General features: G+C 40.8%; 1 protein-coding gene across 1 annotated transcript in view; it reads right to left on the bottom strand.

The window, feature by feature from the left end:
* Positions 1–330: 330 nt before the first annotated feature.
* Positions 331–13,402, bottom strand: part of LOC307045309 (uncharacterized protein) — a gene marked incomplete at its 5' end in the record, with an annotated part of 36,020 nt that continues 22,948 nt past the window's right edge. Inside the window, 10 exons of the mRNA XM_079690880.1 lie at positions 331–2,100; positions 2,602–2,743; positions 2,861–2,977; positions 3,787–4,046; positions 4,912–5,129; positions 5,362–5,408; positions 6,959–6,999; positions 7,338–7,378; positions 11,633–11,806; positions 12,825–12,998. Of these exons, the coding sequence (XP_079547006.1) occupies positions 1,748–2,100; positions 2,602–2,743; positions 2,861–2,977; positions 3,787–4,046; positions 4,912–5,129; positions 5,362–5,408; positions 6,959–6,999; positions 7,338–7,378; positions 11,633–11,806; positions 12,825–12,998 (1,567 nt within the window). The 3' untranslated portion in view covers positions 331–1,747. The remainder of the gene's footprint in view (positions 2,101–2,601; positions 2,744–2,860; positions 2,978–3,786; positions 4,047–4,911; positions 5,130–5,361; positions 5,409–6,958; positions 7,000–7,337; positions 7,379–11,632; positions 11,807–12,824; positions 12,999–13,402) is intronic.

The following is a 13,402-nucleotide window of genomic DNA, read 5'->3' as shown; positions in this document are numbered from 1 at the left end:
AAGTGCTCTGTATTATGATCTGTAGACCTTATTGTTGGCTGTGCCTGACAACACGTGAAGTCAAGTTACAGAACACTGTCCATATGTAGAAGATGCAGAAGAGGATCATACCTTTGACACTTGAAAAAGTCAGTTCAGTCTTTGTTCCTGGGTCTGGTCGTCCGCTGACTAACCACCTGCCAATCTGACTTCTTTCTGTTGTCTCTTTGTATTTTCTCCAAATGAATTTCCGTGCATCTTGTTTGGTCACTAATATACAGTGGGGCAAAAAAGTATTTAGTCAGCCACCAATTGTGCAAGTCAACATGCTATCATTAGTGTGGACAAGAGTTACGGCAATTTCAACCTTTATTGATGAACTCAAACCAGAACAGAACAGAACGAGAGAAAGGTAAACACATGAAGTACAGAGCAAAAGACTAGGGTCAGAATAACAGGTGTAACAACAAAGCAAAAGAGACAAATGCAATGAGTTGTGATGGTTATGAACTTAAAGAGTAACAAAGAAATGAACTTTTTCAATTGGTGATAATAGAACTTTTATATTTACATAAAAAGATGGCAGAATAAGAATGTGTGAACATTAAGGCCGTACACACACCAAAGATAAATGTACTGTACAGGCTCTTGGTAATGGTTTTCAATCAGTGAAATACGGCTCTTTACTGACACCTAGTGGCAGCACAATGAAACTGCAACTACATCAGCAAACGCATGTTCCTCTCTAATATCCCAACGTGCTTTAAAAAACATTTATTTTGGAATGGATCAAAAATAACACAAACAAGTAGTTGTTGATATTTCAGTGTAGACAAGAAAAATAATATGAAGAAAGTAGATAAATGTACAAAACAATGGAAATGGTTTGTTATCAGTACATTTGAACTCTTTAGTAATATCTACATTTTCCAACAATAAAAGCCACCAGTTGCAACATCTCTACATTTTGTAATTTCTTTTTGCAAAAATCATGTTACAAAATAAATGTATACAATTGATTACATTTAAAGGTGGGGTGGGTCATTTTGGAGAAACCAGCTTGAGTTTGCTGGAATTTGAAAATACACAGCCGGAAATAATCTGCCCCTTCCTTCAGACTTCCTTATAAAGCCCCTCCTCCAACACACACAAACGCCTACATGACCAATGAGGGCACCAGATAAGTTTGTGCACAGATGGAAGGCTGACAGGCAGGTAGGCCATCCAGTTACTTTAGCCGGGCCGGCTAAAATGATTGGTCGTGCTTTTTACAGCGCCACGGCTTCCACTGATGACTTTTTTCTTATGGATTTTTTGTCAAAGCACTTCAGATATTTATTGCTATCGGGATGTTAAGAGCATTCCATGGAATATCACAAAAAGTGTATCTCGAGCCGGTTTCTCAAAACTTACCTACCCCACCTTTAAGTTGTGAAATACTAAACAAATTATTTACATTTTAGCCATTCAGATTAATAAAAACTAGGCTGAAAACTCATTGCCTAATTCTTGGAGACGTCCACCCTGAGAAATGCATTTAAAACATCAATATTACCCTGTATAAATAGAAATATATAAAATATTCCGGTAAAATAAAAAATATCGGTAAAATAAGAATAAGCCTGGGTAGCTGGAGTCCAGGAGAAACAAGAGAAGGCAATAGCATTCACTCAGAATCTGTTACCTTTAAGTACAAGGGGAAATAGTTCAAGGTAACAAAACGCAGGACTAGACTTCAACTGTCACACACACTCCACAAGGTTTTGCTTCAGCTCAAGTCGAGCTCTTCGTAAAGATACGGGTCCAGCTCACGGAGAGCATTGATCAGAACCCCGCAGGCTGCAGCTCCTTTATTTCGCACCGCGTCCAACACCTCTCGCGCTCCGTCATTTTGGGCTTTGGTTCTGGCTGACGTCATTTCAGAATCAGTGATAACTCCAGACTCAAAGAGTTTATCCAGAAGATCCTTCAGGAGAGGTGGAGTCACTCTTCTAATAAACTGGGTCCGAACTGAGCGCAGCCACTGGTCTGCTGGAACTCTGCCCTCTGCTGGGACTCTGCCCTCTGCTGGGACTCTGCTCTCTGCTGGGACATTTCTCTGGGACAATTCATTCCTTGGACCTGGTAGATAAACAGGGAAAATACTTTTGTTGAATAACAAACAATCACGTTAAATAGATCTGTTAAAAATTAAGGTAACTCAGCATTCCCAGGGGTGGATTTCTGTTCACTTGAAGTTATAATATTTAACATTTCCTCATTAAAATGTCTGAAAACTACTACACCTATGTTAGTCATGTTTTGTTGAGTTGTGTACGTACATTATCCCAAATGGTTCGGAAAGACATGTCATTTTGATCAAGGTAACAGCACGTCTCATCAAGGTCTCCTCTAATGGGGGCGTATCCACTTAACCAGGAGAAGCTGAAGACTACAACTCCCATGATGCCACGCTGTTTCACCACCACACCACAGTAGTTTTTATTATGGTTTTAGAACATTACAGGTTGTGTTTAATGTCGTAATGATGCGCTGCCATGGAGCCTTAATAGAGAATGCTATGAGATGGAGCTTTCGAGTTATCAGTCTATCACTGGGTCTGAGCTCAGGTGGAGTCTTTACCTGCCAGTGACGCACGACAATACCAGATTTCATTTCCACCTTGGTCCTGGACCTTCAAAACCACTCTCTCTGTTGTCGTCGTCAGGGAAACTTGAAATGTCGGATGGTAGTTTGGTCCAAAGCTGGAATCAAATGTTTTACTCTGAAAACCAGAAGCAGAAGTTAAACGTTTATCTGTTTCTTTCCTGATTGAGATATCACATGCAGATAAATGTGTTAATGACCATTTTGTTCCTTTAGAGGAGTATCAGGGACTCACCTCAGGCTGTATATAGAAGCCCTCAGGTTCACAGTGCACACTGTAACTGTGATGAATGTCCAGCTCACAGTCGGAGGAGTTTGTGATGTGCACAGCCCGTTTGTGTTTGTCAGCAACCTTCAGTAAGAGGGTAACTTTAGTTATTCTCGGATAGTCAAGGCTAACTTAGTTAAAGATCACATTAAACAACAACAAAAAATAATTATTTATATATATATATATTGCCTTTGTAAAGGAATATTCAAAATATATTTTAATTATTGGATATAAGATATTGAAGAAGCTATTCCTTTGGCACAGGGCTCACCTCAGTGTCTGTTTGAGAAACACCAGGATTTCAGCTAACTGTTGTAATTGTCATTACTAGAGGCTCTGAGTGAAGGGCGGGGGGGGGGGGAGGGGGTGGAGCTTGTGTCCTGAGTGAAAACTAAAGCTGAGTTATTTATATTCAATGTCACATTAATCCAAACCACGATCTTTTTGTTTATGCCTGCACAAGCAGTTTTGGTACCTAAACCTGGTCTTGAGCTGTAACAGGACAGAGTGTCTCTGAGTATCGTGTCACAACGTTAACCAAACACAAACCGTCTGTGTCAGTTATACAACACAAAAGGCTGCTGCCCAAGATGTAAAATATGGCTGGTAGGGATGAGATCACGTTGTCTTGGCAGTGATTCATCTCAGCAGGTCTTTCAGTTCTGTGTGATGTGTTTACCTTTTATTTTTATCAGTTTCCTCAGACAGAAAGACATGCTGAGAGAGAATCATGCAAAACCACAAAGAGCGATCTGAAGATTTACAGTTCAGATAGATCTTATTCTTCTAGCACGAGGAGGTTTGAGAAGAGGAGCAGTGTGTGTGGAAACAGCTGTGGTTTTAAACCAGTGTTTAGTCTGATGGTGAGCATGTAAAGCGGCTGGCTTTACCTCCTCCACATGGACGTTGTTCTGCAGCAGATGTACATCCAGTGTTTGCTCCTCTCCGGACGGGGTTTGTAGAAACACCAGAATTTGGCCTTTTATCCGCCACTTTAGAAGCCTTTTCAATTTATCGATGATAAGGCCAAAGAAAGAGAGGTGAGGCACCTTCACCACCACGTGAGTGCGTGTGACCTCCAGCGGCTCCAAGATGCTCTGGTCTCCATCAGTGATGTGGACGACAGACAACAGGCCGTCCAGGAGCAGCGCTGTAGAGCAAAGAGCTGGTCATCTGTTGCTTTGCTGCTGAAACAGCTTCATCATATTCAATCTCACACATTCAATGTCCCACCACTTTAGTTCAGAGGTAATGTTGATCTAATGTCATTCACTTTGGAGCCTCACTAGGATGTACCAGTTTATATCATTCACCTTTTATTTTAGTATTTAATTATTGATCTGTGGCCCTGTGATCCTTCTGGATGGGAGAATTTACTGTCATGCATAAACGTTATTAATTATTTGTTGATTCATAAGAACGCTGAAATGCTTGTCAGAAAAGCTTGACTGTCTGGTCTCATATCTCATGAGTGATTCTCTAGATGTGTGAAGAGATTTCTAAAGCTTTTAAGGCTTAACAAAGTTCTGTTGTTTTGTTTTGTACATGGTTCAGCCAGACTGACAATGTAAAGAGCAGAGAGAGCAACATAAGGATAACTAATCAATAATTAATCAAACTGCTAGCTTAGCATCACAACAGTTACAGAGAGTTAGCGTTGAGTTAGCACTGTTAGCAGATGAGCATGCTGTGGACTGAAAAATCCCAGTTTAAATATCTTTAATATTACAGTGAAGAGACTGCAGAGGGCCCAAAGAAAATCTAACTCAGTATTTAGAGCTGCATTGCATCGTCTTCTTTACTAATGATCAATAATGTCATGAACACATCGATACAATTGACGTTTTCATAATCACATTTCTTTTCTTTTGCAGACAAAAAAAATGTGGTGTCTGAATTATACTGTTGTTATCTTTGTTAAACTAGTTTAAAACCTTTGAATGGTAGTGGATATAAAAAGGTGGCACATAAACATTATACAAGTGTATATGTGTTAACACTGTAGATGTCTTTACCTTCCTCTGTCTCACTGTGTGGCAGGTGGAGCTGGCAGACGGCAGCTTCATCAGAACTCTTCACGTCGAACAGCGGCCCTGCTGCCTTCTTGCCAGCTGATTGGAGGAGGCTCTCATCCCAAGGGACCGTCCTGTACAGAAGCTCTGCCTCCTGAGCCATGACGAACACCAGGCCAGTCGAAGCACACTGGAACACACCTGGACCAGGACACCTGAAGCTGTAGACACACAGGGGACAAGTTACTACAACAAGCCGTCACTGGCCTGTGTTCATCCAGCTGGAGTCTGACCTGGAGGAGGATTTGTTGAAAGATCTGAAACACCTGGTTATTACAGAAACATCATTGAAGATGTGTCCATATGCATCAGTATGTGTGTGTACACAAACACAATAAAATCAATATACATTTAATATGTTTAAAATAATGTTTGGTCATGTCATAGGATTACCTGTATGAAGATCCAGTTGTGTGTTCAGGTGAGAAGGATTCAGGAGCCTGGAACAAACAAAGTTATTTATTTTGTATTTGAAAAATGCTTAGTAGTGTGGATCATCTGAGGTCATTGTCAATTTCAAACTGTCAAAACACAGTATTACCAGCCAATCACAGAACACAAGCACCAGCCAATCACAGCACAGTATTACCTGCCAATCACAGCACAGTATTACCAGCCAATCACAGAACCGAAGTACCAGCCAGTCGGAATATTTCCCATTTCGTCGGGCATCCAGATATTTGAAATGGCATCGTCATATACATTTATTGAATCAACTTGGTGATATGTAATCCTTTTAAGCACACCTCCCATTAAAAAAAGGAAACAAATTCAATAGAAATGTTCAGTCGCGGCCGGCCCATAGGGCTGCTAGGGGCGCCGCCTCCCCTCTTCCCACATGTGTGATTGTCATTAAAAAAAAAAAATATATATATATATATATATATATATATATATATATATATATATATATATATATATATATATATATATATATATATTTTTTTTTTTAATGAACAAGGTAAATATTATATAGTTGGTATCAGTAAAATGTATAATCTACAATAAGATCTCGTTTAAAATTGTGTTACAATGTCTAAAGTTACTGATAAGTCACATGTTTCCTGCCTGGCCGCAGCGTGTATCATTACCCTCTCTCGTCCGGGCGGTAGAAAGGAGCCCTCAGCCAGAGCAGCTGCAACCAACAAGCTGACTGTTGCTATCTGTAAACTATGCCGCCGAAACATAATTTCAGCCAATCAGCGTCGTCAGATCTGATGCTCAAAGGGCGCCCTGTCAGCGCCCTGGCCTGTGTGTCTGAGTTGTTTGGACTCGTATCCAAGGTGACGCTAGTTGTCGAGGATGGCTGCGTCTGCAGGTGGAGACTCAGGTGCTAGTGGATCGTCGGAGCTGTAGATTAACATTTACATGCTTATTGTAGTTGTAAGGGCAATGCCTGTAGCACCATGGAGCAGATGTGTGGGCTGGACCTGTATTTTACAGGAAAGGAGTGATCAGAGGGTCGAGTTGTCGATTCTTGTTAAGTTTTCTGTGACTCCTCAACCTCTCAGACTTTGAGTTGCGCGCGCTGCTAAAGAGATGCGCTACCATGGAAACCAAACAATGGTGTAGCTGTATTAAAGTCAGAGTGGAAACAGTCGTGAGTAAATCAGATTTAGTCAGAAATCGGGAGAAATATGAAATCGGGAGGGTTGGCAAGTATGACACATCCACACACAATTTGTCCTCCCCCCCCCACCCCCCCTCTAACATCACCAGAAGTAATAATTTAAGGTGTAATTTCTCAAAGAAATCCTCTGGGGGAGGATCCCCCCGGACCGCCCTAGTATGGTTTGGTCACAGCCACTTCTATAGCCCCACCAAAAATGTTTTCCACCAGCCGCCACTGGAAATATTCATAACTCAATCAAATACCTGAATCATTTCAATCAATTGCGAGCGTTACAGCATTTAACTTGACAGCCCTAACAATTATATTTGAATTCAATGGTGAAATGAATATACTTCACTCTTTACGCTCCTCTCTCACCTTTCTGTCCGTCTTCACTTCCTGTTCCACATTGGAGTCACCTGATGGAAAGAAGAGGTGAGAGGTGAGAACATTCAGAGAAATGTTGACTGTGACTGAAACTTGTGTGCGCGTCCCGATGCTAAAATTAGCCCCGCTGAGTAAGTATAGCATTAGTTGAATTGTTAAGTACAATGAAGAATATCCATACATTGTGTGTGGCTTTGCCAGTCACACAGAATTAAACTTGAACAAAGAGAAACATTAGCAGCCAAAATGATTGAATAGAGCTGTAACAAAATGGAATTAAAATATATTGTTGTTGTGCTATAAAGACTATTTAAGATCAGATTTAATGTACAATATCTTGATGAATGGAGGGTATGGTTTCAGTACTCACAGGTCTTCTGGATCTTGGCTCTGATCGTCTCGTTATTGATCCTGTAGGGATGAACACAATCCAACAATTTTAGATCCAGTTAAAATGAAGTGTTTGTTCTTTAAGTCAGCTTCAGAGTCCTGACTGATCTAATGCTTTACATCCCATGATATCTTCTCTGCAAACTCTACGACTGACCACCACCGCTCAGAGGTTGCGTTAACCGAATATTTTCCGTCAACCTGGTCTCACCAGAATGCGATACTCCACCACGACTCCTTAATACGTGGTGGAGTCACGCACTCTGCTACATTTACGTGTCGGCACCACGCAAACAACCCCAATGTAAAGTGAATGAGGCTCCTTTGTCGTGGTGCACACACGTATTTCTACGACGTCCAGCAGTGAGTTTTTATTCTATGAAACGTTTTTTTAAATCTACGTTATAGCTTGTAGTAACTCACGGGAGGCTTCTTTTCTTTTATTTGTATTCATAATCATTTTTATTTTTCATCAGAATGTAAATATTACTGTAAACAAATTAGTTATGATTTTCTGTTCTCAAAAAACTGTGCATTTTGTGTAATACAACTGTGATCTTTATTAAATTAGTTAGTTTTTAAGGAAGGCCAGAGCTTCAGCTGTGTCAAATAGATTGTGCCCTTTAGTTAACGTTATTTAAAAGATAATTATATTCCTATTTGATCATGTCCCCTTTATTGTATTACGGACGCAAAGAGCAATGTGAGCATCCATTCCCATTGGATAACGGAGAATTGTACACCCGGAAGTAAGTATTCCCCTTACTGTCGATTGATTTCACAGTGATATCTGCACAACTCATCAACTCAAAAACACCAGATTATCCTTTTTAATTACACAACATTGATTGGTTTAAATTGTGTGCAATGCTTTTGTATTTTCCCTCTTCGATTCGGAGAAACAAATATTTTTTCAGAGTTTTTTATTATTGCTGAATATGAAATGAAAATACAGTTTATTTGAATATGTTTTGTTTACAGACGTGGGTAGCATGTGACAACATCCGGAACTACCGGAAATGATAAACTGCTGTGAAGTATTTCCTGTATTTTTAGAGTATTGATTACAGCGTTTAAAATGTATTAAATGAGATGTCATGAAAGACAATATGAGAAGGAAAGGCGTGTTTAGCTATATTTAATGTACAATGTCTGAATCCTCTGTTATGCGCAACAACGGACATTAAAGAAGTGGAGGGCCGGCCCCCAGCAGCGCCAGCCGGCCCACAGGGAGGAGCCAGTGTTTTGCATGCCTCCCAAAAAGGAAATTATTCCAAACCCAACTTTCCCGTACAAATCATTGAAATGTATAAAAAGTTTTGGCTTTGCGCTGTGCGCATTCCCGCGAGGTGCAGTAGGCAATGCATAACACGGGGCTAACAGTTCACGAGCGTGCGCCCTGTCCCCCGTTGAAAGTTGTTGAGATCTTCATAGTATGTTGAATACTTAAAACAAAAGTTAGCTATAATCAAATATAATCAATTACATTCTTGTGTAACCCACAATGAAAATGCTTCATATTTTAGGTTTTTCTATATTTACAGTATAAACAAAACACAAGTGATTTGTTAAATTGAATGTAAAAGCCTATAATGATTTATGGGTGTCATTGATAAGAGACCTGACCAGGTCAGGTTTCTTCCCTCTCCTCTCACAGCAGTACACAGGGAGGGGGGCTCTGGACTTAAGGAGAAATACATTGAGGCCTCAAAAAGGTGGTTATGCCATAGCCAATAGAATATGTCAAGTCCTTTACATCAGTGGCCATGCCCAGTTTTCTTTTTCATTGGTTGGGTATCAGTGGCGGCGCTAGGGGGTGGCTACTTGGGCTCAAGCCCCGGATGTTTCACTTTTTTAAAACGTCTAGGGAGTAATGTGCAGTACCGGAGTCCACCAGAGAGGCAGCCGCTGCGGGACAGTAGCCTGCGTACTGTGTAACCTTCCCTGCCCTGAAGAAGAAGTGATCCTTCCTAGTGCCCATCGCCATATGGCTCTGCTAGTGCCTGACGAGTTTTAAGCTAATAGCCTATAGAGTTATGGATATTAGAAAGTTATTTTCATTGAAAAAGTCGCCACAAGCTGCAGCAGCAGCAGTATCAGCAGCTGACAACAATGTCATCACCAGCAGTGAAGAAATGGATGATGTTTCAGGTTTGTGAATCTAATGGTGATATCTGCGCTCTGGCTGACTGAGTAAGAAGTGAATAACAGTGATGTAATGTTAATGTTATAGCTAGTAAACATGGAGTAACCACACTAATTATACCCTTATATGTTAGTATGTATACAGAACATGACTAAACATTATCCTAAGATGTAACGTTAACCCTTCATACCTCAGTCTACCTTTAAGACGCTAAAATAACGTATTCCAATTTTTATATTGTTTTGGAATTATACCGGCTCTCGTTTCAGTACACTTAACAACGGGACCATAGCAACGGAACTAACAGGCAACGGAACTGACAGGCAACCCTCTGAATCAGACTCCCATTGGCTGTGACACACTCAGAGTGTCCGATTCAGAAACGTGACTCTTACACTCTTTACGTCACAAACAAAGATGGTGGATGAGAATAGATCTATAAAACGATAAGCAATGCGCCAGAATCAAGGTGAGACTATACGCATCCTTTAAAACTCTATGCATATTTGTTTCACCGAAATAAGTAAACGACTGTGTTTGAGTGAGTTAAGGCATTAGTTTGCTTCATTAAAGGATGTTAATGAATAAGTGTTCTCCAGTGCCGTTTGTCCACTTTAAGCTATTATTAAGGTATGGTTAATGTTGCTCTCAAAGTGCACCAGATTGATGCTTTTAACTTCAATATTTAAAAAAAAATCTTCCCGGGGGAGCATGCCCCCGGACCCCCCTATAGGAGGCGACGACCCCCCTAAAGGATGTTCGGTCCACCCCCCAGTTGTAAAAAAATAGCACTTTACCCCTGCACCCCCAACAACTTCTGGGCTAAGCCCCGGATCTCCTACAATCCTAAATCCGACAGTGTTGGGTATGGAGGAGGTGTTTTTAGGATTTTCTATCCAGTTTTTTGAGCACAAAGAGACTGGCTTTTTGGGAGCAAGGAGAGAGAGAGAGGGGTTGAAGTTGAAGTATACGAATGTCGAAATTAGAAAATGAACTGCTTTGGTGAATGAAAGGTTGAATGTGCTTTTTATTATCACTGATCTTTTATGAGGTAAGACCTCTAAAATTCTATAAAAATCACAACTGAATTGGGCAGTTGAAGTTAAAAATGTTGGTAATAAATGTAAAACTGTGAATTAAGGTTTCATATTAAAACATGATCACAGCATGATCGTTTTAGTATGATTATAATGTTGTAAAGAGAGAAGGTAAAAACCCTGTATTACTTTGGACCTATTTTTCTTCAAATAAACTGATCCCACCTTTTGGATTGGGACAACTTAAAAAAGTTATCTGCGCTCTCCTCTCCTGCTTCAAAGGTAAGATTGCACCCTGCCACACTCACACTTAGGTAGGTCCACACCTCATTACTGATATCAAAATCCTTCGGGATCGCTTAAACAGATTGAAGAGAGTTGTCTGAATTGAAACAGCAGTTAATTGAACCTGGTTCTTCAGGAGTTAATAGAGGTGAGATCTTGCTGACGTTGGTGGATCTGAGCCAAGCAGTAAATATCGGAATAAATTATCAGGCCCTCACCAACTCTAAACACAGTTCAAAACTGTGCTCTCCCCCCTCCCCCCACACCCCCGTTGACAGTTCTCTCTCTCTCTCTCTCTCTCTCCCCCCCCACACACCACTGTTTCTCTCTCTCTCTCCCCCCACACACCACTGTGTTTCTCTCTCTCTCTCTCCCCCCACACACCACTGTGTTTCTCTCTCTCTCTCTCTCCCCACACACCTCTCTCTCCCCCCACACACCACTGTGTCTCTCTCTCTCTCTCCCCCTACACCTCACACACACACACACACACACACACACACACACACACACACACACACACACACACACACACACACACACACACACACACACACACACACACACACACACACACACACACACACACACACACACACACACACACACACACACACACACACACACACACACACACACACACACACACACACACACACACACACACACACACACACACACACACACACACACACACACACTGGGAAACATCACTGATCCGTTGTGATTCCCCAGCGAGAGAAATGCCACCCGGTGTTTAATACAATACTGCTGAACCAGCAGAGACTGAGTCGACCCCTTACTGACCTGAGAGTCTCTAGTCTGCAGGCTGGACTCTCCAGAAGATCTCTCAGCAGCTTCACTCCTGAATCCTGCAGATAGTTGTAACTCAGGTCCAGGTCTCTCAGATGGGATGGGTTGGATTTCAGAGCTGAGGCCAGAGCAGCACAGCTGATGTCTGACAACCTGCAGCTCCCCAGTCTGAATAAAGAAAACATGATGAGGATACAAATACATTTATAATTGTAGTGGCAATTTCTTATGTTACCTTATATGGTAAAACCAAATGCTTATGAAAGCATTGTCTAACACTACTGTACCATTTCTTCATATTTGCTGTTTCATCTGTTGTCTCTAAAGAGGATTATTATTCTCAAGCGCTTCAAGGCCACAGAGCTGATTTGGCCGACTATGTTGAAACTACTCCTCTTCACACAAAGTTTGAACTTCCATATTCTGATAACCATTATACTTTCTACAGCTCAAGGACACAGGTGTCTAATAACAATATGAGACATCCGTGTGAAAGCAGATTTCTGAGGCGTTCCGCCTAGCTACACAAAAACTCTGTCTGCCCGCCCTATCTTGTATATAAGCTTTGCTATTCTGTGACTATTGCGCACACTCCTGCAGACTATCCTGTACTCTGTGGGACTTGTGCCTTCGAGGCGCCTCGAATAAAGATCCAGAAAGACAACTCTGTTTGTTTCACCAGTTTATTGATTGATCATTCTAATTGTATATCTCCACAGTATTGAATAGGTCTAAGGTCTAAGATTTCCATAACATAATCGAATCAGATGTTCAGGTTTAATATGTGTAACTAAACATTACCGCGTCCTAATCAATGACCTTTTCCCTGCATTAAAGTGACTGTCATTATGTTATTAAGGATCATCATTATATCAGCATTCCGTTTATTTTCTGTGAGAACACATTGAAATTATTTGGAACATAAACATTTCTGTGTCAGTAAGTAAACTTTACGTAAAATTAATATTAGTTCAGAGGACCTTCTTTATTCAGACCATTTACAAAAGAAAACATACATTTACTTTAACAACCAACAGTGGAAGAAAAATAGTTTCTTTAGGAAACAATCAACTGTTATGACAACATTTACAAACATATGGATGTAATATATGTATGTAGAAGAATTAGGTTGAATAATTAATGAAACATGAGATCTCCAGCAGTAACAGAGAGTCAGTGAACTGACCTGAGAGTCTTCAGTCTGCAGTCTGGACTCTCCAGAAGATCTCTCAGTGGCTTCACTCCTGAATCCTGCAGATCGTTGTTACTCAGGTCCAGATCTCTCAGATGGGAGGGGTTGGACTTCAGAGCTGAGATCAGAGCAGAACAGCTGACCTCTGACAAACTGCAGTACTCTATTCTGAATAAAGAAAACATGATGTAACTTCGGAAAACAATGTTTCTGTTTGAAATAACTTCAGGTTTAATCCTCTGTTCAGAGCTGAAGAAGTTTAGAAAGTGGAAACTCCAAACTGGTTAAAAACTGTCAGACATAAAAAGTGAAAACGAGCTCTAATACCCTGAAGCTTTAAGTCAAGTAATACAGATGTAGCACTTAATTTCAGACTCCAGCTTACAGCTTCCTGCCTACGACCTGCCTAAAACCAGTATAGAGGAATGTTAAGCCCTCCCACTATTTTCGAAGAGGGCGTTGCCCGATTTTCAATTTCAGGTTTTAACCAGGAGATGGCGCTTCATTCACAAATAAAGAAAGACAAGTTTCATGGACTTTCAGTTGTGTTTTGAAGAGCATTTGAACACATC

The sequence above is a fragment of the Notothenia rossii genome (assembly GCF_949606895.1).
Source record: "Notothenia rossii genome assembly, chromosome: 1".
NCBI lineage: Eukaryota > Metazoa > Chordata > Actinopteri > Perciformes > Nototheniidae > Notothenia > Notothenia rossii.
This window is presented reverse-complemented; position numbering and strand designations above follow the sequence as displayed.